This window comes from Molossus molossus, unplaced genomic scaffold (genome assembly GCF_014108415.1).
Source record: "Molossus molossus isolate mMolMol1 unplaced genomic scaffold, mMolMol1.p scaffold_m16_p_14, whole genome shotgun sequence".
In the NCBI taxonomy this organism is placed as follows: domain Eukaryota; kingdom Metazoa; phylum Chordata; class Mammalia; order Chiroptera; family Molossidae; genus Molossus; species Molossus molossus.
In genome coordinates this window covers 7,459,706-7,482,793 of record NW_023425349.1, presented here as the reverse complement: position 1 = coordinate 7,482,793, position 23,088 = coordinate 7,459,706, and the positions used below count along the sequence as shown (strand labels likewise).

The window sequence follows — 23,088 nt, the reverse complement described above, 5'->3', positions numbered from 1 at the left end:
GTCTGGGATGAAGAACTTCACCCCCCATGTAGTTATGCTAAACATGTTTTCCTTCTTTATGAAGAGATCCATGAACGTCTCTACAAAAACCGCTGAGACTCCCCTTCTGGATGTCTTCCCTGAGCTGGTCCAATCAAGGTCAGAAATCTGTTTGTCACCCATAAGGAGCTCATTGCCCAGACTGCTACTTCCACGGGTTCACCACCTTGGCCCCACTAACCACCTGACCACAAAGGAGCTTAGCTTCCCCCAGGGAAGAGGCCACATCAGAAAGTCCATTGGTTGTCAAATGATCTTTAATTGAAACATTTTCCTTTGTAGCTCTTAACTCTGTGGGAAAGAAAAAAGAAATCCTATCAGTGATAGGACAAAAAGTCTTCTCGACCCCACTACTGCCCATTTCTAGAACTCTCTAGCTTTCACAGATTTTAGCAAACAAAACTGATGTAGAAGTCACTTACAGCCGGGCATTCCACAGCACCGCTGTTGATGTCATCTATGATGTCATGAGGGTGGCGGCCATCAACATTGCAGCCCACAGACTGGGCAGTCCCCAGGATCTCCTTAATGGTTCCTATAATTAGAAAAGGTGGCATTAGATGGAGATGTCGGCCCCTCACAATCCTCAAACACCAGTGGGAAAATACTTTTGAGTTCCAAAGCAGGCAACTCTCATAAAATACCAGAAATAACACCCTGACTCTCCTAATTCTTTTTTTTTTTTTGCTAATCCTCACCCAAGGATATTTTTTTCCATTGATTCTTGGAATGAAAGAGAGAAAGAAAAGCATCAATGTGAGAGAGACACAGTGATTAGTTGTCTCCTATATATGCCCTGGCTGGGACAGGGAATCTAACCAGCAACATGAGCCACACAGGCCTAATTCAGAATTCAGAGTTCCATTTAGTTATGTAAGCCCTGAATGCAAAGTCTCCATGATACCCAGATTAAACACATCTGGCCCCAAATCTTCACCATGATCAAGCCATTTTGGGGTCTTCTAGAATCACATCTCCTTTAAGTGGGAAAATGCTACCACTTGGTGAATGTGCCCCTTATCACAAGGTAGTTCCATGTTGCCCTGCTCTTACCAGAGAGTTCTCTAGCTAAAGACCGGTGCCGCATCTGTCGGGCAATGTTGACAATCTCATCAAAAGTGATGTTTCCACTGTGCTTAACTGCAGGGGGAAAAAATACAGCAAACGTTTTGTTACAGCACAAACCCAGAGCAGACCACATAATGCACTCCCCCCTCAGCCATTTCCAGGTTGTCCCCATGCTTTCGGCACAGAGTCATCCACATGAAGAATAACCCTGTTTCCTAAGCTGGGGTTTAGTTTCAGCTCACCACTGGATTGCACCAGCCAACAGAGAACTGGTCAGGTGCAGTGGCGGGTGGCTAATGGCAAAACCAACTCTTTACTAATTGTATGTATAAAAGACTGTTTTAGAGATGAGAAAAGACAAGCTTAAATTATTGGGGTTAGTTAAGCTATTCAGAATGCCACCCAGCTCTCAGAAGTGCTCTCCTAATTACTAATCATCATTCTCAGTTGCTTCACCCTGCATGGCACTTCTGGGTACTGCCCAGACCTTTAAGAGCTAACCATCAAACCCCCGTGCCATCCCTAGGTTTTATTAAAGAGAAAACATGCAGCTATGTATTAAGTATTATGTAGACAATACCACTAACAACTCAGATTACCAAGGAAAAAACCACTCACTGTTTTTTTGCTTCTTTCTGTCTCGTGGTGGTTCTTTGAGAGCTTTGATGATCAGGGCAGAGGCAGAAGGCACTACCTCAATCTGCAGAAGAGATTCTCAATGTGAATAAGCCCTACCCCACCCTCCAACGAAGACAATACTGCCAAGAACTTGGTTCTTGGAGACCATGGGCCAGGCTAACTGTACTTGCTGTACATTCTCAAATAATTTTCACAATCCAGAACACGGCCTAGCCCAGGAGACATGTGATTTGCCCAATGTCACACAAGTGACAAGAGTCAATATTTGAGCACATGTCTTTGACTTTGCTCTATACTCTCAGAAAAACTTTCCCCATAGATAAACTCTCTCACCTAGCAGCACATGGCAAAAACCTTGCACCCAGGAATCCCAGAGGATGGCTTCCCCGGCCCTCCCTCAAAACAAGTACCTGGGCCTGTCTGTTCTGAATGGTCAGTTTCACTGTAATCCTCAGACCCTTCCAATCACCGGTTGCTTTGGCGATGTCATCACCAACCTTTTTAGGAGACTGTAGAACAGAAATAAAGGTATGTAATCATATTGTGCCCAAAGTTTAAGCAGCCTGAAAACCTGCCCAGTCTTCCTTACTTGGCAATATACCCCAAGTCTCCCTCTCCCTTACAGAGCACACAGGAAACTGAAGCACACAACTGTACCTACCCAATCAAGGGGAGGCTCTCACTGTGGTATAAACTGGGAAAATGAAACTATGGGTGAGGTTTGTTCAGGGTTGTAAGCTGCAGGCTAAAGGCCATAATGATGCAGAGTAACTGAACACACCTACTCTCTCCTAAGGACCTACTGGGAACGCAGGAAGGAATCTCCAACACTAATTACATTCAAATCGCCAGGAGAGCTTTAACAATATCAGTTCCTGCCCTGGCAGGTTTGCCTCAGAGGTTAGAGCATTAGCCCTCAGACCAAAGGGACCCAGGTTCAAGTCCTGGTCAAGGGCATGTATATGGGCTGCAGGTTCTATCCCCAGCCCTGGTCGGGGGTCATGCAGAAGGAAACCAAACAATGTTTCTTCCTCCCTCCCTCCCTCCCTCTATCTAAAAGGTCAATGGAAAATATACTCTAGTGAGGATTAACAAAAAAAATAAAAGGTATTAGTTCCTGTGTCAGGCCACCCCAAGTAAATCTACTTGGGATCTGGGCATTTGCTACTTTAGAATTTCCTGGTGACTACTAGGAAACAAATATGTGCATTGAGTGTTAGCAGAGCTAAGGGCCAAGAAGAGTATTTTAAGACACTGGTTAAGCAAGACCAAGGTGGGAGAACATTTGGGACAGAAGACCACTGTTCAAGGAACAAAGGCCTAATGATATTTAGGGAAATTCAAGTTCAATAAAATGGAAAAGCAGGCAAATAAGACTGGTCATATTAACCAGGTTTAGAGCAGAGTAGGAAATGCCACTGGACTTCAAAACCCTCACGCAGCCCCTTCCAGGCTACCCCTCGGGTGGGCTAACAGGAGAGGTTAAGACACAGAGGAGAAGTTACCGCTTCAAGGTACTGGGTTGGGTTTTCTTTTTTTTTTTAATCCAAATCCGAGGACATTTTTCCATTTTTTGTACAGACAGAGTGGGAGGGAGAGAGAGGAAGAGAGAGAGAGGGAAACAACGATGTGAAAGGGACACATCGAGTGGCTGCCACCCACACGACCGGGACCAACCATGGCCGGGGACAAACTGCAACCGAGGTACATGCCCTTAGCGGGAACCGAACCCGGGTCTCTCCGGACCGCAGGCGGACGCTCTAACCGCTGAGCCAAACCGGCCAGGGCTGGGTTGGGTTTTCATACACAACTTCCCTACCGCACCTAGTGGCAATTCAGCGAACGTGAGGTCTGGCCGCGGATGGAAATCCGCCAGCGCCAAATGACAGGCAGAGCAGAACTGCTCTCCTCCTCGGGTAAGAAACGCCCCACCACCGAAATGACTTACCAGGCCCAGGGGGCCGATCTTGGGGGCCAGGGCAGACGTGGCACCGACTTCCCCACCGGTGCACCTCAGGTATACTGGGAGGAATGAGAACGGTAAGTGCCTCTGCCGAGTCCCAGCCACTGCCCTCTCCCCGCATCGTTCCGGGGCAACCACACCACCTTTTGCCTCTTCTCCAAACAGCACAAGAGCCTCAGAGAGGAGCGAGGCAGGCCACCCTCCTCGCGCGTGGGCTGCTCCAAGCGCCACGAGAACCAGCGGCCTCCGGTTCGGCCAGGCTACCGAGGCCCACACCGCGCCGGCGGGGAGGCAGCCGGACCGCCAGCCAACCCAGTCCGAGGGGGAAAGCGCCCGAGACAAGCCTTACCCTAAGGCGTGCGGGCTGCAAAGCCGCCACAGGTCTTCCGGTCCTCCCTCCCCATTTACACGTGGGGAAGCTGAGGCCCAGAAAGGGTAAGAGACTTGGCCAGGACTTCGCTGTGCCCTGAACGCGGCAACGGGAAGGCCTCTAGTAGGCAGCAGCTTTAACGCGCGACGTGGGAAAGGCAGTAACAGCGGAGGGGCCGCAGGCCCGACGGGCTGCTCCATCCCGCAGCCCCGGCCACAATAAAACACGCACCGACTTTGATCTCGTTGGGGTCGAACTTCGGCGGCATGATGGAGGTGGCTGGTGTCGGATGAACCCGGATTCGGGACCACCGAAGAAAGTTGCACCCAAGCCTCCTCCGAGCCGAAAGACCGGAACACCTTCAGCAACGCCGGATATAGGCAGGAAAGCGCGGCTATCGCGAGAACCGCCCTCTCCGCCCAGCCTCCCAGCGACGCCCTTGCCGCCATGTTACTTATGGGCAGGCACCGGAGGCTGATGAGAGGAGGCACTGTCACCGTGGTGAGCGGTGAAGGGGGGCTCAGGAGGGGGTTCAGGGCAGTTCGCCCAGGGGAGGCACACTAGAGAGGGCGGCTCCCAAGATCCCGTCCCCCCTTTCCTCATCCTCCCTTATTGTGTGGGTCACCCCACGGTCTCTGTCATCCAATCCCAGGGTTCCGCCCCTCCCCTCAGAGGTCTGCACACATTCCGAGACTCCAGGTCCACAGCGACCCCGGCCCTCTTTTAACTCCCTCGTGATGTGTGCATTTTAGTTATCAAACCAATTTTCGTTGGCGTCCAAATCTGTTCTAACTTCTAAATCTAAGAGACTGCGGTTCTGAGTCTCAGACTTCGTCATCCTGGTCTGCATGACTTTATGAGATTCTGACTTGATGTCCCCAGCTCCAGCGTTTGCAGACCAGCCTCCGGATCCACCGGGCTCCTGCCAGGTGGTCTGCGACCCGGCTTCCATGACCGAGCCCTACGAGTGATCGCCTGCCTTCTGGTTCCCCCGCGGGTTCGTCGGGGACCTGCCCACCCACAAAGCCAGGTGGGCCACTCCCCACTCCAGCCAGGGGAGGATGGGTGTGGTTCTCCCCATCTGGACTGGACGTCGGGGGAAGGGACGGATGAGGGGTGGGCATGGGGAACAGGTTGGGAAGAGCTGATCTGGGAGGGATGAGGGAGGAATGGTCACGGGGAGAGGTGGAGAGGGCTGGACCTGGGGGGAGGGGGTTAGTCATTAGGAAGCAGAAGAGTAAGAGCTGGTCATCAGGGAAGGATGGGGAAGAGCTGATTTTAGGCTATTCCTCACCCCTGCAGGCAGATGGGTTGACAAGAGGGGCCTGAGCCAACTCTGCAGTATTGGCCGGCTCCACAGACAGCCCAGGCCCCTGTGGGGGGAGACCTGTGGTCTCTCCCGCTCCCCCTGAGGACTGGGTGTGTGTCTGGGGCCTTAAACTAGGAGGCCCTCAGTAAATGTTTGTTTGATGTGTGGTGCTATGTGGCCAATGTTTGTTGAGCACTCCTTATGTGCCAGGTACTGTGCTATGGGCTTTTGTATATGAAATCACTGGATCCTCATAGAACCAGGTGTTGGTAACATTATTACTCACCCTTTACAGATGAGGAATGAGGCTCAGAGAGCTGAAGCAAGGTGACAGGGTTCGTGGGTGTTAGATCTGGGATTCCCGCTCAGTTATATTTCATCCCAAATCCTATGGTGTTAACCGTAAGCCTCCCTGGATGAGTGCTTCCTGGCCCATTGATGTCCATTATCAAGCGCTGATATATGCAGATCCTGGGTAGGCAGTGAGCTCCTGGCTCCTGAGTTCAGGACAGTGTACGTAGTGTGTGCTAAGTTATTCTAGCACCAAAGAGTTGGGAAATCCAGAGGATCAGGGCTGGCAAAAACAGAATTCCAGACTGGTTTTGCTACAATCCAGGCTGTATAAACAAGTCACTGAACTCAATTATCTTCAGTGTCATCACTATATACAGGGCTGTGGTGAGAATCGAATGGAATAATAACTGTGAGAGTGGTAAGGTGCCTGAGAATTGCTTTTGAATTTGTATTTTAAAAATCTCTTTGGGCCCTGGCCAGTTTGGCTCAGTGATTAGAGCGTCGGCCCGCGGACTGAAGGGTATCAGGTTTAATTCCAGTCAAGGGCACATACCTGGGTTGCAGGTTCAATCCTCAACCCTGGTTAGGGTTGTGTGGGGGGCAACCAATCGATGTGTGTGTCTCACATCAATGTTTCTCTCTCTCCGCCTCACCCCCTCCCTTCTACTCTATCTAAAAAATCAATTAAGTCAATGGAAAAATATCCTCTGGTGAGGACAAAATATATATATCTTTGGTTATAGTGTAGTTGACGAGCCCCCCAAGGTCATGGCTGGCTGATGTCATGCCATGTTGGATGTGCAGATGCTACTCTAACAGTGTTTCAGAGGCTAGAAGTAGTTCATCAGGCCAGCCTGTTAGAGTCCTCAGGGAGCATCCTTGGAAAGGACTTGAACTTTCTCTAGGTCACCCCCTTGCCTAACATGGAGGAGAGATGGGAATCTAGAACGGGGCAAAATTATGCCAAGGTCTCACAGTGGCTGGTGACAAATGTGGTCCCAAACCCTGGTCACCTGGCTTGCCATTGTGCTCTTTCTACCACATACTGATGCTTATTGTTTGCTTAACAAAGAACAAAGGATATTGAGCATCTGCCACACCTGGCTCAGGACAGAGTGATGGTTGAGATGGACACATTTCCCGCCCTCAAGGAACTTACACTCCAACAGACCAGCTACGTGCTCTGTGTTACTGTGCTACCTGCCCTAGGTGTGACAGATTCCCCGGGTCCTAGCTTTTCTCTCATGCCCTAGTGTCGTGAAGATTGCCCCGGGGAAAAGGAACAATGCCACTCTTCTTCCGGAAGCGGAAACCCAGTGAGGAGGCTCGGAAACGCCTGGAATACCAGATGTGTCTGGTGAGCAGAAATGGATTTCCTGTGAATTCTTGTACAACTCTGCCTCTGCCCCATAAAACAGAGCTTTGCCCTGCCCCCCAACGAGCCGTGCTCTCTCCGGTCAGCCTCCCCCACGCCCGGTGGAAATCTCTGACGTAGAGCAGAAAGATGAGGCTGCCTGTCAGGCGCTCAGGAGTGCCCTGTGCTTCCCTCCGTAGACTGGTTATACCTGTCATTACCTGTTCATTTGCTCTTCCCTGCTGGCCCGCAAGCCCCTGTAAAGCAGGGATCGCTGGTCCACCTACAAAATGGACTCGTTGAACCAGATGGTGACCATGGTCCCTTGCAGATCTTTAATCCTTTTTCTTTGCCTGGTTTGTTCACTCTCCAAGGATGTTTTGTTTGAAACATAAAAATAATTTTTATCCTTAGGCAAAAGAAGCTGGGGCAGATGACATTCTTGACATCTCTAAATGTGAGCTCTCAGAGGTAAACTGGGGTGGTGTTCTGGTTGTGAATTCGATCTGTCCTTTGTTTCTTGAAGCACGTGTCCCTGGGAAGACAGGTGTGGACTGGGGCTTTCAAAGGCCCAGAAGCACTAATCAAGAGATCTTTCCTTAGATTTTGTTCTTGTCCCAAAGAATTGAGATGCTCTTTGCCTCAGCATAGTCTTCAAAAGTCAAAGAGGCTGCTTAGAAAATGTACCCACAGATTCCTAGGAGAATCTGGGTTTCTCCAGGCTCTGCACAGCACCAGAGATCTTTCTTCTGCCCCTGATAGAGTTGATGATGGGGATGGGTGGGTGGGCTAGGGCCAGGCAAGGCAGTCTCCTGCCAGCTGATTGGGAGGGCTCCTCACCAGCCTTTCCCTGGGCTGAGCCTTTCACATCAGCATTTTGCATTGTCCGCCTCCTGCTTCATCTCTTCCTCACATGTGTACCGTTTAGAAAACAAACTGAAAACTGGTGGGAGGGGAGGCGCTGACCCTTCTTTATTTTATCTTAGATTCCATTTGGGGCTTTCGCAACATGCAAAGTTCTGCAGAAGAAGGTGAGATGAGTCCTTTTCAGAGAATTGTTTATTGCTTGTTTGCAATCGGGTGGGACTTTTAGGAGTTCTCTCCCTGGCATCTCTCTTCTCTGGGATTCTCGCCCTTTCGGCCTGCAGCAGGTCTTTTCCCAGTTAGGAGAGCTGGCTTTGGCATTGGACAGCCCTGGGTCACATCCTGGCCTGGCCCCTCATGACTTGGGCAACTTCCTTAAACTCTTACCTCTCTGTTTCCTCATCTATGAAGTGGACATTTTCGTGGCTTACTCTCGCACAGCTGTAGTGAGAATCGAGTGCGTTGACAGGCAGAGAGGTGGAGACAGAGATACATGCACAGAGTGTATTGCCTGCCACAGGGCAAACCCTGAGCAACCTCATTGTTACCAGTAATGAGAACCACACGCACTTCACTCTGGTCACCTGGGGAGATCAAGAATGTGATGAATGATTGTTCGGAAAATCTCTGCAGCTTTGAATGTGGCTAAATACGAGTCAGCTAAATAAGTTATTTAGATGAAGGTAGATGAGAGGTGCTCCCTATCAACAGAGTAGTGAGGTCCTTGACACTGGAAGTATCCATGCAGGAGTTGATGCCTAACAAAGGTGACACAGATTGAGCACCGGACCATGTGGCAGCCCTGGGCCGAATGCTTTTGTCCTTTAGCTTGTTAGTCATCATGACACCCCTCGGAGATCAGGACAACAGCGTGGATACCACTTCTGAGAATGGAAAGTAGAATTAGCCCTCTAAGGTCCCTTTTACCCTAGAAATTCCAGGCCTTCTGATTCCACTTTGGAGATCCCATCCCCACCCCCTGTGGTGTTTGGGAGAGCAGAGAGGGCTGGGCAGGGCAGGGTGGGGCTGATGTGCCTGCCCACAGCCTTCCCCACCTGCTGCTCCTCAACCTGACGTGCCATGGCGACCATCTTTCCCACAGGTGTTGATTGTCCACACGAATCACCTCACTTCCCTGATTCCGAAATCCTGCAGCCTCCTGAGTCTCATAACCATCAAGGTACTGCGGCCCTTCTCCCAGGCTCGGGGGTTCTGCCTGGCTTCCAGCTGGCAGCCAAGCATCCCTCAGTCCAAGCTTATGCCAGACCGGACTGATGTAATAGTCAATCTGGGGTTTGATCAGGAGATTTTATTGGACACCTTCTATGTGCTGGGGATGGGGTTCCCAGGAGAACCAGCCACAGCCCTGCCCCTGGGGAGCTTGCCGCTAGGTGGAGGGACAAACCGTAGACTCATAGCAAGCGAACTAGCGGAGAGCAGGCAGACCCAGACAAACCAGAACAGGACAACAGGACGGATGCCAGGCATCGTGTGGTCAGTGTGTGAAAGCCCAGTGACCTGGGACAACTCCCTCCTGACTGTCAGGACAGGACTGGGTGTTGTAGTCACACAATACGTGAGGTGTGCCGAAGGATTGTGTCACATGATCATGCACTGTGACCATGGGTATATTCACTAGGAGAAAAGACCGGCAGTACAGTCATCCAGGTGCTTTTATGGTTAAGTCTGGCAGGCAGGGACTGGGGTAGTTTTTGCTTCTCTTCATTGTCCAACATGGTTATTTTTGATGTCAGAAAGAGAGAACATTAAATGTTCTTATACTTATGTACATTTATATTTCATATAAAAATTTCATATAAATATGTATATACATCCTGTGCCTTTTCTGCTCATTTTCCTTGTCCAAAAAATTAACAATTATAGGTAAGCAGAAAATGAGGAAAAACACATGATTTCATATTCCAGAGAAGCACTATCAATATTTTATTGTATATTTAGTAGTCATTTTCTATGAAAACATGTTTATACTATTAAGATTTTTTTTTCTTTTTAACATATAAATATCTTTGCACACTTTTCTCACTCAATGGTCAAAGTAAATATTTGGTAAATGAAAGGTTGAAATGGGATCATCCTTTGGAGGGGAAGTGGGGTGGATGGTCGTGGGAGAGGAGAGGCTGGGCTCTCTGTTCCTACAGCAGAAGCCGGAGGAGCCAGCGAGCTCTGGCCTCAGGACCTGAGCTGAGAAGGGCAGTCTCAGTTGGTCACTGTTGGGTACAGAGCTTTTCTTCCTTCCGCAGGTTCTGGATCTTCATGATAATCAGCTGGCAGCCCTCCCTGAGGACATAGGGCAGCTGGCAGCCCTCCAGGTAAAGCTTCAAGAAGCAACACCCACGTCTGATCGCCTAAGTGAGAAATCGCAGCCACAGGGGCCTGGAATGTTCTGGCTGTGCTGTGGCGCCAGCTCCCCCGCCCCTTTGCTGTTAAGACACCCAGCAATGCCCTCACCGTAGCAGTCTGGGCTGTGGGTGTCCCCCTACCATGTGTTTGGCTTGTTCTTTTTGGGATTTCATCATGAGCTTCCAGAACTTTATAGAAAAAGAGCTCCCAGCGGGTCCACCTTTTAATTTTTTTTTATTTTTTATCCTCACCCGAGGACATTTTTCCATTTTTTGTTCAGATAGAGCGGGAGGGAGAGAGAGGAAGAGAGAGAGAGAGAAACATCGATGCGAAGGGACACATCGAGTGGCTGCCACCCACACGACCATCACCTTTTAAAATGCTGAGTCCAGCACTCTGATTCATTGGCTCCCCTCTGGTCCCTGCCAGGAGCCCTCCACTGGTTGAATGCTAACTGCGTGCCAGCCCAGCTAAGCATTTCCCTTGCATATCTGTTGACACAGCTTCCCAGTGAGGCAGGTGTTGACTGTCCCCATTTTATTTATTTATTTATTTTATTTTATTTTTTTATCCTCACCCGAGGACATTTTTCCACTTTTTGTTCAGATAGAGCGGGAGGGTGAGAGAGGAAGAGAGAGAGAGAAACATCGATGTGAAGGGACACATCGAGTGGCTGCCACCCGCACGACCAACCAGGGCCGGGGACAAACTGCAACCGAGGTACGTGTCCTTAGCGGGAACCGAACCCGGGTCTCTCTGTACCGCAGGCCGATGCTCCAACCGCTGAGCCAAACCGGCCAGGGCGACTGTCCCCATTTTAAAGAGGAAGAAGCGGTCTTCCTTCACACTTAAGTTAGCATCCCTTGTCTTCACCCTTTGTGATGGGTCCCCCTGTCTCTCCAGCCTCCTCCCTGCTTTCTCCCCTTCGTTCCCTGCAGTCAGCTCCTAACACCCTGTGGCCTTCTGTGCCCACCTCTCCACCAGGCTTTTCCTTCTGCCTGAGTGCCTTATCATCACAGCCCAAATATCCCTGAGGATCCTTCCTGACCTCCCTGAGTAGATCTCCCTTACTCACCTCTGTGTCCACTCCAGATTAGTTCCCTGAGAGCACTATTGCAGTATATGTGTCTGTTGGCTTGACTGTCCCCCTACTGAAATGTAACCCTGGGGGGGGCTGCACCCTCACCTAGCACACTGCCATACACATGGAGGAGACTAGTACTTGGATGAACAACCCTACGATGTGGGCGATGCTGCTGCATCTTACCGAAGAGAAAACTGTCCAGAGAAATGACTATAACTTGCCCAAAGTCACATAAAGAACTTGTGGCAGAAGAGAAGTACTTGCCACCAGTTAGAGAGAGCCACATTGAATACCTTGGGGTAGCATCTTTGGGGACATTTTTAATGTGTATATTTTTATAGAATTGCTGCATTCACTATTTTGTAATGTGTATACCTGACAATAACTTATAACCATCCCTTGGTTCATCAAATATTCATATTATTTTCAATGGCTGCTTAGCTTTCCATTGTATCTATATTTAATGGCTACTTAGTGCGTCATCCTATTGACCTTGTTCACCTCACAGCACCGCGTCCTGTGGGGAACACGACTTTCGGAATCCAACAAACCCAGGGTCCCCCTGGCACGCGCAGCTGCAGCCTTGGGGCTTGGGTGGATCCCACCGCCTGCATGCACTCAGTTTCCTGCCCTAACAGCGGGCTAACTGGAGCCTTACCGAGCTGCCTCACCTGGATCCCTGAACCTCAGTCCTCTTCTCCCTCCTGATCGTGGGCTCTGGCTGTGATGTTATGGTCTGTGTAAATGATGGGTCCTCAGCCAGGACCGGTTCAAGGTCTGGCTTTGCTCTCCTGGGCACATGGTCTCGTTGGTCTGAGCCTCAGCTTCCCCATCTCTCAGCTTTCCCATCTCACAGAGCTGTCCGGAGCAGGTAAAGGTGTGTGTAGTGCCCAGATGATTCCTGGCCTGAGCAGGGGTAGCACTTTGTCCGTATGTGGTATCTCATCATTTTTTCACAATTTTTTTTTACTTTTTTTTTTTTTTCGTTTGGAGTGGAAGGGAAGGAGAGAGAGAGAAAAAAAAACATCAATGTGAGAGACACATCAATTGGTTGCCTCCCTCAGGAATCTAACTGGGGGTGGGAATTGAACCTACAACCCAGGTACATGCCCTTGACCAGGAATCGAACCCATGACCCTTCAGTCCAAGGGCCGATGCTCTAACCACTGAGAAAACTGGAAGGGGCTTTTTAAAAAAAATTTTATTGATTGACTGTTAGAGAAAGAGAGAAATATCAATTTTTTGTTTTTCTTGTCCATGCTTTGGTTGATTCTTGTATGTGCCCTGACCAGGGATTGAACCTACAATCTTGGTGGATCGGGATGATGCTCCAACCATCTAAGCTACCTGGCCAGGATGGGCCTCATCATTTTTCCCTCTTTTGTAGGTATTGAACGTGGAAAGGAATCAACTGACGTATCTCCCATGTTCCATTGGGAACCTGACTCAGCTCCAGACCCTCAATGTGAAAGGTAGGAGCCAAAAAGCCCTGTCCGTGTGACCCTTAGCTCCATCCCAGCCAGCAACCTCCTGGGAGCCATTGAGCACGAGGGCAGCCAGTCCTGAGGTGTCACTGTAACTGGACTGACCACCTGTTAGGTTGGTCTATCTCCATGGTAACCATAGATAGGCCGGTGTCGGGAGGAGGGCAGACAGCATTGACAGCCAGGCCTCTGAGGCACCATCACTTGTATTTGTAACAATGAGTGTGGTGATGAGAGTAGTGGACTGACTGGGTGAGAGCAATTTGGGAGCCATGGGAACGGTCCTGGTGCTTCACACTCAGTGAACAGCGCTTCCACGCTCAGCAATTCAGGGAGCCTCATGACAAGTCGTGAGGTCCGGAGAGGGAGGAAGCATCATCCCCAAGTCACAGGGTGAAGACAATGAGGCTCAGAGCAGTGACTTGCTCAAGACCACCCAGTGTGATCAGGACAGAACCAAGATTCCAGTGTATCAGGAGAGGCCTGCCTCACCGCTCCCCAGCCCTTTCATTTCTTCTGGCTGTTTTAAGCACCTTCTGCACAGAACGGCTCCATCTGCCTGTATGTAACATGAATAATGATAAACATAACGGCGCCCCATTTATTGATCCCTTACTATGTGATAGGCACTGTGCTCTGGATCTCATTTGCATAATCTTATTGAATCCCTCTGTATTCCTCTGAGGCCAAATGCTATTATTATCCCATTTCACAAACAAGAAGTCTGTGCCCCAGGGAGGTGAAGTTGATTTTCTAAAGTCACCCGGCTAGTAAGCTGTGGAGTGGGCACTCGAGCCCAGGTTGCTGACACCCCATCATGTGTTCTTCCTTACGGATTCTCAGTCAGGGTCAGAGTGAGGCACCCACTTCCCCCCGAGTCCCGGTGTGTGTCAGACAGGAAGCTAGTGAAGAGGTTTTGGGGTGTTGAGCTGTGCCACCGGGATCTCTCCAGACAACAGGCTGAAGGAGCTTCCAGACACGTTGGGGGAACTTCGAAGCTTGCGTACTCTCGACATCTGTGAAAATGAGATTCAGAGGTTGCCGCAGATGCTGGCACACGTCCGAACTCTGGAGGTGAGGAGAGCTATTCTCGCCTGGGTTCTCTCCGCTGTCTCCCCCTGCCTCGGTGCTGAGTCCTGGCCTGGTCACAGGGTGCAGGGCTTGCAGAGATCTCAGCACATGGTCTTGGGAGCTTGCAGAGTGACTGATGGATGTGTGAACGGTTGTACTTACGTGGCTTTGTGGTCCTTATGGTGGCACAGAAACATTTCTGGAGTGAAGAGATAATGCCAAGTCCTGGCAGGGTAAACACTGTATGAGAGTGGTATTTGAGCCAGACCTTAAAGGAGAAATAAGCTGTGGGGATGTAGACAAGGGTAAAAGGAGCATTCCGGATACTTACTAAGGCTAAACTTGACTTGCATTAGCTCTCTGAATCCTCACAAAAACCCTGTGAGGCAGATACTGTTGTGCTCCTTTGCAGATGAAGAAGCTGAGACATGGACCATTTAAGGGGCTTGCCCAAGGTCCACACAACTAGTAACAGCAAAGATGGTATCAAAAACCAGGCCGTCTGAATCCAGGGCCTGTGCTCTTCTCCTCTGTGCAACTCGGCCTCTGGAATGGGGACTTACCCATTCAAATGGCATACATCTGCCCAAGCCTTCCAGACTCTTCTGAGGAGCTATCAGTGAATCAGCTCTCAAGCCACACTGCTGCCCCCAGTGGCTGGTCCCTGCTGCCATGGCGGACAGCCTGAGGAAGGTCAGGCTGCTCTCCCTGGGCAGGCTGGGAATCAGGCCAGCACGTGGATATTCTCTGTGCTGTCCAGTAGAACTGCCAGCGATAATGGAAATGTTCAGTGGCTGCTGTCCAAACCAGTAGCCACTAGCCACATGTGGCTCTGGCGCACTATGTGTGGCTAGTATGACCAAGGAACAACATGTTTCATTTTATTGAATTTTAATTTATTTATATTTAAATGGCTACCTGTGCTCAGTTGGTACCTTATTGGACAGCGCAGCTCAGAGCAGTGTTCCTAACTTTGAAGCCATTCTAAGATAGCTAGTAAGAGCTCTGTGATTCGCTTTATATTGATTCTTTAAACAAAAACCTTTTGAGCGTCTTGTGGTGGCGCCTTGGACAAACCTGTTTTCGGAATGAGACAGTAACAGCAGCCATTCTTAGTTGAGGCCACAGTCTTTTTCACATTATCTCCTATTACCCATCAGACAGCCTGCCAGGTCGGTGATACTGTGCCTGTTGAAGTCAAGTGGCCCGTTCAGGGATACACAGCTGGCCCACGGCGAGCTGGAGTCTGAAACCAGGACTGTATGACTCAGTGCAGTGCTGTCCAATAGCTGCTCCTCCTGCCGATGACAAAAGTGTCCCTGAGTCTGTGCCATCCAATACGATAGCTGCTGGCCACCTCTGGCTTTTGTGCACTTGACATGTGGCTGGTGCAACTGAGGAACTGAGCTCAAAATTCTCTTTAATTTTAATCAGTTAAAATTTAAACTTAAGCCTGGCCGGTGGGTTCAGTGGTTAGAGCGTTGGCCTGTGGCACTCGGTGGCATCCGAAGGGTGGTGGGAAGCGAGAGGATGGCAGGAGGAGAGCTTAGTTAAAAAGAAGTCATGCAGTGGCCATGGGCAGCTTAGTGGGCGTTTGTGTGGACCTGCGTCCCTCTTTCCTGGGCTTCACTTCATGTGAGCATGTGTGTGTGCTGGTATAAGTTTTTTTTTTTTAACTTCAAATGTCGTAGTGCATTAAAGCTTCCAATATTAAAACATTTTTTTTTTCATTTAGAGGAAACCCCAGAATCCACCCATAGAGGAAACCACTTTGAGTCTGATACACATTGCTCCAAATTGTTTTCTATAAATATACTAATCTGAGACTATATGAGTTGTTTTTTTTTTTTACAAAATGGAATCTAATTTTTTATGTTGTCCTATAACTTCTTTTTTTTTTTGCACATAATTATATTTATTCCAAAACATTAATTGAGTGCTTGCTGCATGCTAGGCACTGTTCTAGGAGCTGGGAACACTGACAGAATGAGACAGGTAAGCTTTCCCTACCAGGCAGAGAAGATAGCAATACGTATTCACAACTGCACTGGTGGTTTCGATTGTGTTGAGCAGTGAAGTGAATGATGTGTATATATATGTGTGTGTGTGTATATATATAGATAGATAGATCTATATCTATCTATCTATCTATATCTATCTATGCGTATCTAGATAGATAGATAGACAGACAGACAGACAGAGATATATAGAGAGAGAGAGACAGAGAGAGAAGCGTCTCTTGCCCGATCAGTGTGGCTCCGTGGTTGAGCATAGACCCATGTACCAAGAGGTCACTGGTTTGATTTCCAGTCAGAGCACATGCCCAGGTTGTGGGCCTGATCCCCAGTGGGGGACATGCAGGAGGTGGCCAAACAATGTCCTCTGTCATCGATGTTTCTATCTCTCTCCCTCTCACTTCCTCTCTCTCTAAATCAATAAAGAAAAAATTTTAAAAACAAATGAAGACGGGTCCCCTTGTGTCTGCAGACTCTGAGCCTGGATGCCTCCTCCATGGTCTTCCCACCGCCAGAGGTGTGTGGCGCTGGCACCGAGGCCATTCAGCAGTTCCTCTGCAAAGGTAAGGCCAGGCAGCTGCCGCCTCCGCTCCGTGAGCACTCGGGGACCCAGTGGCTGCCCTGTGCCAGTCCAGGCTGGGAGGCAGCAGAGACCGAGGAGGCCAGAGTCTAGCTGGAGAAACAGCCAAACATTATCACAAGGAAATATAACTGTGTATTGTGGTTATGAGAGGACAATGGAGCATCAGATTTAGGGGCCTTGGGGAAGGTCTCTCTGAGAAAGTGGCTCCATTGAAACCTGAGGGATGATTAGGACTTAGACCAGAGAGAAGGATGTTCCCGGCAGACAGAGGGCCATGGAGGGAAGGCCGAGTGGCTGGGCGTGGCCTGGGAAGAAGGACAGGGATGAAGTGAGAAGGTGTCTAGGCCCCTCATGCAGGAGAGGAATTTGATCACATTTGCTTTTTACAAAGGTTGCCCCACCTACAGGGAGAAGGGATTGGAGGAAGCAAGAGTGGAGGATGGGGGGCCAGTTAGGAGGTCACCGAGGTCATCTAGAAGAGACACCATGGTGGATTGGACTTAGAGAAGTGGCATTGCAGCAGGAGGAGCTAAACCCCTTGTGGGTGGCAGCAGGGGAAAGCGGTATACAGGCAAACCTTGGAGATGTCGTGGGCTCATTTCCAGATCACTGCCATCAAGTGGGGCATGATATTTTTGTTGGTGTGAGTGTGTTTGTGTGTCGGGGGGGCAGGTGGGTGGTGTATCTTGCCTTCAATTTAAAAACAAAACAGCCCTGGCCGATTTGGCTCAGCGCTTAGAGTGTCGGCCTGCGGTCCAGAGAGACCCGGGTTCAGTTCCTGCTAAGGGCACGTACTTTGATTACAGTTTGTCCCCGGCCCTGGTTGGGTCGTGTGGGTGGCGACCACTCAATGTGTTCCTTTCACGTCGATGTTTCTCTCTCTCTTCCCCTCTCTCCTTCCCGCTCTATCTGAACAAAAAATGAAAAAAAATGTCCTCAGGTGAGGATAAAAATAAATACATACATACATACATAAAATAAAAACAAAAACAATAACATCTGTGAAGCACAATAAAGCAACGTATGCCTGTACCAAGGTACCTCCTATCAGGCAAGAGGGGCACCTGTCACCTGCTGAACTTCTGGAACACAGCCAAAACTCAACGTAATGAGAAAGCAAAGGGAAGTTCTTTTCAATAAATGATTCTGGATCAATTAGATTTCATGTAGGAAAAAAAAGAACCTTAACCTCTTCCTTAAATAGGAGACAGGCTATAATATATAAAGAGCACCTACAAATCAGCAAGAATAAAGCAAATCCCAATAAAAAATGGGTAAAGTATTCAGGAGGAAACTGCAGTGTCAGCGAAGGCAAGTATCTTGCCCAAGATTTCACACACAAGAAATCATGGGTAAAGCTGGATCTTGAACCCAGACTCCAACTCCTAATCTCGGGCTCTTTTTTTTCTACCTTATTTTCACTTGGATGTAGAGAGACAGGTGTTGGGCTTATTTTTTCACTCAGCTGATGCTTATTGAGCACTGGCCACATTCCGGCCCAGGCATTGGGACTGTTGAGCCACATAAGGGCCCAGTCTAGGGCAGGGGAGCAGTGGCCCGAGGTGGGGATGGGACAGGATGCTGAAGAGGAAGGAGGAAGGCAAGGGAGGCAGCAGCTGGCAGCTCCAGGTACCTGGGCTTTCTCCTCCCCCCGGTCAGCTTGTGTCGTCTCTTGCAGAGTCAGGACTGGAATACTACCCGCCTTCTCAGTATCTGCTGCCAGTCCTGGAGCGAGATGGAGCCGAGACCTCCCAGGACAGCCCTGATGGGCCCACAGCCAGGTTCTCCAGGGAGGAGGTAGAGTGGCAGGTAAGATGCACCCGTTCGCTGGCCCTGGGCATCGAGGGGATGTTCAGAGCTGCGGCCTGTAGATTCCTCTGTCAAACTGAATTCACCTCCGTTTAGACCCGTGTGCTTAGTTAGACTGCTTTCACGGGCCAACTACAGCTGCTCACCTCTAGCTCACCAAGCATTAGCTGCACCGTGCTCCCCTCTGCCGTTCCCTCCGTCTGGAGCTCTCCCCGCTCACCTTTTCCCACCAACTCGTTCTCATCCGTCAGCTCTCTGTTTAAACATCACATCCTCTGAGAAGCCTTCCATCACCAGCCCAGGTCAGGTCCCCTGTCATATGTCCTCAGAGTGCCCCATCCGTACGTTTCCTTGGGAACACTGACCATAGCTCTAAGTTAAATGAAGAATTATATGGGAGATGATTTGTTGAATGTCTGTCTGCCCTGCTCAATGGACATTGTGAGAGTGGGGCTCATGTCTGCATTGTTTATTGTTCTCTCTCAGCAAATACTTCTTGCCTCAATGCCACTCGCTGTACAGGACACCTGTCATGCTCTCGGTTCTGTGAAGAAGTCAGGCAGGCACACGTCAGCACCAGCAGCACGCTGGCTCTCCCAGATCCCTGCTACATCACACACACACACATTCAGGCACACCTTGGAGAGATTGTGGGTTCCGTTCCAACTGCAATAAAATGAGTATTTCAATAAAGCAAGTCAAATGAATGTTTTGATTTCCCAGAGCATATAAAAGTTACATTTACACTGTACAGTAGCTACATTTATACTGTACTGTAGTCTATTAAGTATGCAATAGTATTATGTCTAAAAAATTTTACATACCATAATTTAGAAATATTTTATTGCTAAAAATGCTAATCATCATCTAGTCTTCAGCAAGTCTCAATCTTCTTGCTGGCTGAGTGTCTTACCTCGATATTGAAAAAAACACAGTATTGGTCAAGTGCAGTAAAGTGAAGTGTAATAAAACAATGTATGTCTGCATATATCTTTTTCCAAAGACACAAATTATATGTAAATAGATGTGTAGACTTGGATCTGAGAATGATACATGGGGGAGTGAGGGTGGAGTCAGGATTGGGACTTCGAGTGTTCAGTGGGTGCTTTAACTTTTTTAAACGAGAATATGTTCAGATGTTATCTTTTTTTTTCTTTCTTTTTTTTATCCTCACCCAAGGACATTTTTTTCCATTTTTTGTTCAGATAGAGTGGGAGGGAGAGAGAGAGAGAGAAACATCAACGTGAAAAGTACATGTCGAGTGATTGCCACCCACAGGACCCAACCAGGGCCGGGGACAAACTGCAGCCGAGGTACATGCCCTTAGCAGGAACCGAACCCAGGTCTCTCAGGACCGCAGGTCAATGCTCTAACCGCTGAGCCAAACCGGCCAGGGCCAGATGTTATCTTTATAATTAAAGATTAAGTTTTAAAACTTTTCTCCTACATCAGGATAGGAAAGATTTTATGTCCTTAGAGGATTCTACATCTACAGCTCAGACAGAGACTGGTCCTGGTCTCAGAGCCCAAGAACTAAATAGAAGGGCCACTGGAAAAGTATGTGTGGCCTGGCCAGTGTGGCTCAGTGGCTGAACATCAACCCATGCACCAAAAGGTCGCCGATTCGATTCCCAGTCAGGGCACATGCCCATGTTCTGGGTCCAATCCCCAGTGCGGGGCATGCAGGAGGTGGCCAATCGATGTTCTCTCTCATCGATGTTTCTCTCTCTCTCTCCCTCTCCCTTCTTCTCTCTCTAAAAATCAATAAAGAAAAAAAAGCTTTTTTAAAAATTATATACTTTTTTAAAAGTGTGTGCGTGTGCGTGTGTGTTGATGTTTAAGTACAGAAGTCATGCATGTTCCTTGTTATAAATCTAAACAGTACAGAAATACACAGTGTAAGTAGATGGCACCCCAAACCTGCAGTCCACCCCCTGGAGTAATCACCATGAACTGATTAGTGAACCTCCTTCCTAACTTTGTCTCAACAACTACAAATCTCAGAGTAGATTTTCATTGCTGTGGTTTTTACAAGAGTGAACTCATGCTGCACACAGAGTGAAAGATAGCAGGCATCTTTCTCTGTGGCCACACCCACAATCGCCCCATTATTTGAGAGTTGTATAATATTCCACTGTATAGATGCACCTGACTCACTGGAGCAATCACCTGTTAATGGACATTTGAGTTACTGCCAGTGCTTTCGCTCTTTTGAACAACCCTGCAGGAATTTGTGCAAGCACCCTGTGCACTTGGGAGTGTTTCTGTGGGCTAGAGCTGGGTGCTGCAGGTGTGTTGTGTAGACATTCAAGGGACTCAGGTGTCCCATTTCTTGGTCTCCTTTTCTGAGTACCAGGCCTTCTCAGTGCCGCATCCCCAGAACTGTCTTGAAGACATTTCCATGGTGGGCCAAGCCCCATGGTTCTCAACCCTGGTGTCCACTAGAACCACCCACCCCGCCATTCTAATGCCGTGCCCTGGGGTGGGCCTGGGAGTCTGAATGGTGTCAGGCTGCTCACCTTCTCTGACCACTGTCTTTTCCCCCCAGAACAGGTTCTCAGACTACGAGAAGAGAAAGGTAAGAAAGCACCTTTTGTCCTCGTCACTTTTCTTCTCATTAAAGATTTCAACAGTTATAAAAGACTTGAGGAAACAAGTCCTTCCTGCCTCTCAATTAGAGGTAAAGCAATGCTTTCCTCTTACATCCATCGCCTCAGCATGTGCTCACAGCCTCGGTAGGTGGTAGAGTATCTCCACTTGACAGATGAGAAGACTGAGGCTCAGAGCGTATGAGCCCAACCCCAGGCTCTAAACCACTGGCCTCTGCCAGCAAACAGCCTGTTTTATTACAGTGGGGTTCTGGGGGTTGCTCAGCGCTAAGACCTGCAGCCTGCACTATCCAGAGTTTCGGGGTGGGTTCACCCTGCTGTCATGTCCTAATGCCCACAGAGCTGTGCCAACAGTCACCAGCATCTACATTCTTGCAGGAACAGAAGATGCTGGAAAAACTCGAGTTTGAACGGCGCCTGGAACTCGGGCAGCGAGAGCACGCCCAGCTCCTTCAGCAGAGCCACAGTCAGAAGGACGAGATCCTTCAGTCGGTCAGGGAGGTTCGTGAGCAGCCAGGTGGGATCAGGCCTGTCTGTGCACCCTGCCAGGTCCTCCTGACTGCAGCCGGGGTCCCTCTGATGTGGGAAGGCAGTGGGAGGAAGCTCTCTCACTTCCGTACTCCAGAGCCTGGGCCTTTACATCACCTAGTCCAGCCTCCTCGTGAGCAGTGGACCCCCTGAGTCCCAGCAAGGGGAGGGCCTGGTCCAAGGTCACATGGAAAGGGCTGGCAGGATGGGGACAGGAAACCCATTCTTCTAACCAAGGTCCAGGGTCCTTCACTTCCCTATGGTGTCTGAAGGGGTCCCCAACGCTCAGGACCTCTGTCTGTCCTGCCGCAGGAGCAGTCCCGGCTGGAGCAGGGCCTCAGTGAGCACCAGCGCTACATTGACACAGAGCGTCAGCGGCTGCAGGAGCAGCTGAAGCAGACGGAGCAGAACATCTCCAACCGGATCCAGAAGCTCCTGCAAGACAATCAGAGGTCGGGCTCCCGTCTTCCCAGCCCCCAGACCCAGCAACCTTCTCCCACACAGTACCCCTGAAGGAGACCAAAATGGTGGTCTTCCCCATCACAGGCTCTACCCTGCCCAAGGTTTCCATCGTTAGGGTCCAATCTTGGTTCTGCAGTTTGCACCAGCTTAAAGAGGAAAGACTGATCTGGGCATGGCCAGCTCTGTCTCTTGTCGTGGGGCAGCCACTGATTGGACCTGTGCCTCCCCAGTTTCCCATCTGCAAATAAGTGGATTTAACAAGATAGCTGAGATCACATCTGTTCCAATACTTTCGGTTCCAAGTAACCTCTAGCACTGAGGTCAACCATTCACCCTACAGGGAGATTTGCTTTAAACCATCCTGTCCAAATAGGAGCTGCTGAGAGCAGGTCTTGATGGGGCTCGCGAGAAAGGGGGCCAGATAGAGATCTCAGGAAGCCTAAGAACGTCTAGTTAGGGTCCCTACTGGAAAGAGTCCAGAAACAGCTTCGCCACACCTGTCACTTCCGGGCTTCCATTTGCTTTTCACTGACTCCTCTGCCATCCGGGTCAGCCAGCCCTGGTGCTGCTCCACACGCCCTCACCACCGAGGGCATCCGGGGAAGCTACCATCTGCTGTGCTAAGTGCCACGCACTTTGTGTATATTTTTTCACTCACTCTTTACAGATACTCCACGAAGTTGTTTTGTTTTTTAGTGTTGTTCCCATGTCACAGACGAGGAACTGGGGCTTGGAGTGATTGAGTAACTGCCTGAGCCCACAGAGCCCTCCCTCAGTGGTGGGGCTAAGAGGCCCCAGCCCAGTCACTAGGCCCCCTCCGCACCGCCAGTGAGGGGCGGTTCTGTGGGAGGCAGGCCTGCTGGAGACGGCCGCAGGGACCTCTCCTGCATTTCTCCACAGGCAAAAGAAAAGTTCCGAGATTTTGAAGTCGCTGGAAAATGAAAGGTAAGTGTTCTGCTTTATCGCTTTCTCAGGATGGCCTTCCTGGGTGGGGGCTTTGGGATTCGAATGTCTTATAATTCTCAAGGATTGTGCCAGAAAGTTTTCCTAAAGCTATAAGGAGAGTCACCTCATTAGAGAATATTATTAAAAAGAATCACTATCTGCAAGTTTGTTAAAATACATTCCTGCCCTGGCTGGTTTGGCTCAGCAGTTAGAGCATCGGCCTGCGGTCCGGAGAGA

The 23,088-nt window shown here is 49.5% G+C and overlaps 2 protein-coding genes and 1 non-coding gene across 3 annotated transcripts in view; 1 reads left to right on the top strand and 2 right to left on the bottom strand.

Annotated features, from left to right (window-relative positions):
* Window positions 1-318: 318 nt before the first annotated feature.
* RPL12 (ribosomal protein L12) lies at window positions 319-4,443 on the bottom strand. The gene is made up of 7 exons (XM_036261495.1): window positions 4,311-4,443; window positions 3,695-3,768; window positions 2,157-2,255; window positions 1,726-1,807; window positions 1,093-1,179; window positions 462-574; window positions 319-330 (listed from the first exon to the last, which is right to left on the bottom strand). Exons 1-7 carry the CDS (start codon window positions 4,345-4,347, stop codon window positions 325-327), a joined length of 498 nt encoding a protein of 165 aa, XP_036117388.1. The 5' UTR covers window positions 4,348-4,443; the 3' UTR covers window positions 319-324.
* On the bottom strand, window positions 1,268-1,397 carry LOC118630350. The gene has a single exon (XR_004959592.1). It is a non-coding gene; the product is annotated as a small nucleolar RNA SNORA65 (small nucleolar RNA).
* Window positions 4,444-4,537: 94 nt separating the features above from the next.
* LRSAM1 (leucine rich repeat and sterile alpha motif containing 1) overlaps window positions 4,538-23,088 on the top strand; it is a 36,525-nt gene continuing 17,974 nt past the window's right edge. The window contains exons 1-15 of the mRNA XM_036261854.1: window positions 4,538-4,580; window positions 4,962-5,109; window positions 6,936-7,039; window positions 7,451-7,507; window positions 8,023-8,067; window positions 9,003-9,080; window positions 10,162-10,230; window positions 12,733-12,817; window positions 13,782-13,903; window positions 16,388-16,478; window positions 18,177-18,307; window positions 20,856-20,885; window positions 21,295-21,417; window positions 21,757-21,896; window positions 22,807-22,851. Of these exons, the coding sequence (XP_036117747.1) occupies window positions 6,968-7,039; window positions 7,451-7,507; window positions 8,023-8,067; window positions 9,003-9,080; window positions 10,162-10,230; window positions 12,733-12,817; window positions 13,782-13,903; window positions 16,388-16,478; window positions 18,177-18,307; window positions 20,856-20,885; window positions 21,295-21,417; window positions 21,757-21,896; window positions 22,807-22,851 (1,088 nt within the window). The 5' untranslated portion in view covers window positions 4,538-4,580; window positions 4,962-5,109; window positions 6,936-6,967. The remainder of the gene's footprint in view (window positions 4,581-4,961; window positions 5,110-6,935; window positions 7,040-7,450; window positions 7,508-8,022; window positions 8,068-9,002; window positions 9,081-10,161; window positions 10,231-12,732; window positions 12,818-13,781; window positions 13,904-16,387; window positions 16,479-18,176; window positions 18,308-20,855; window positions 20,886-21,294; window positions 21,418-21,756; window positions 21,897-22,806; window positions 22,852-23,088) is intronic.

What these genes read in the sequence shown, in the direction of transcription:
- RPL12 (XM_036261495.1), bottom strand. Translation starts at nt 4,347, where the DNA reads ATGCCGCCGAAGTTCGACCCCAACGAGATCAAAGTCG. An exon ending in CCCCAACGAGATCAAAGTCG is followed by an intron (nt 3,769 to 4,310) that starts GTGCGTGTTTTA and finishes CATTCCTCCCAG; the next exon opens with TATACCTGAGGTGCACCGGT. An exon ending in TTCAGAACAGACAGGCCCAG is followed by an intron (nt 1,808 to 2,156) that starts GTACTTGTTTTG and finishes TCTCTTCTGCAG; the next exon opens with ATTGAGGTAGTGCCTTCTGC.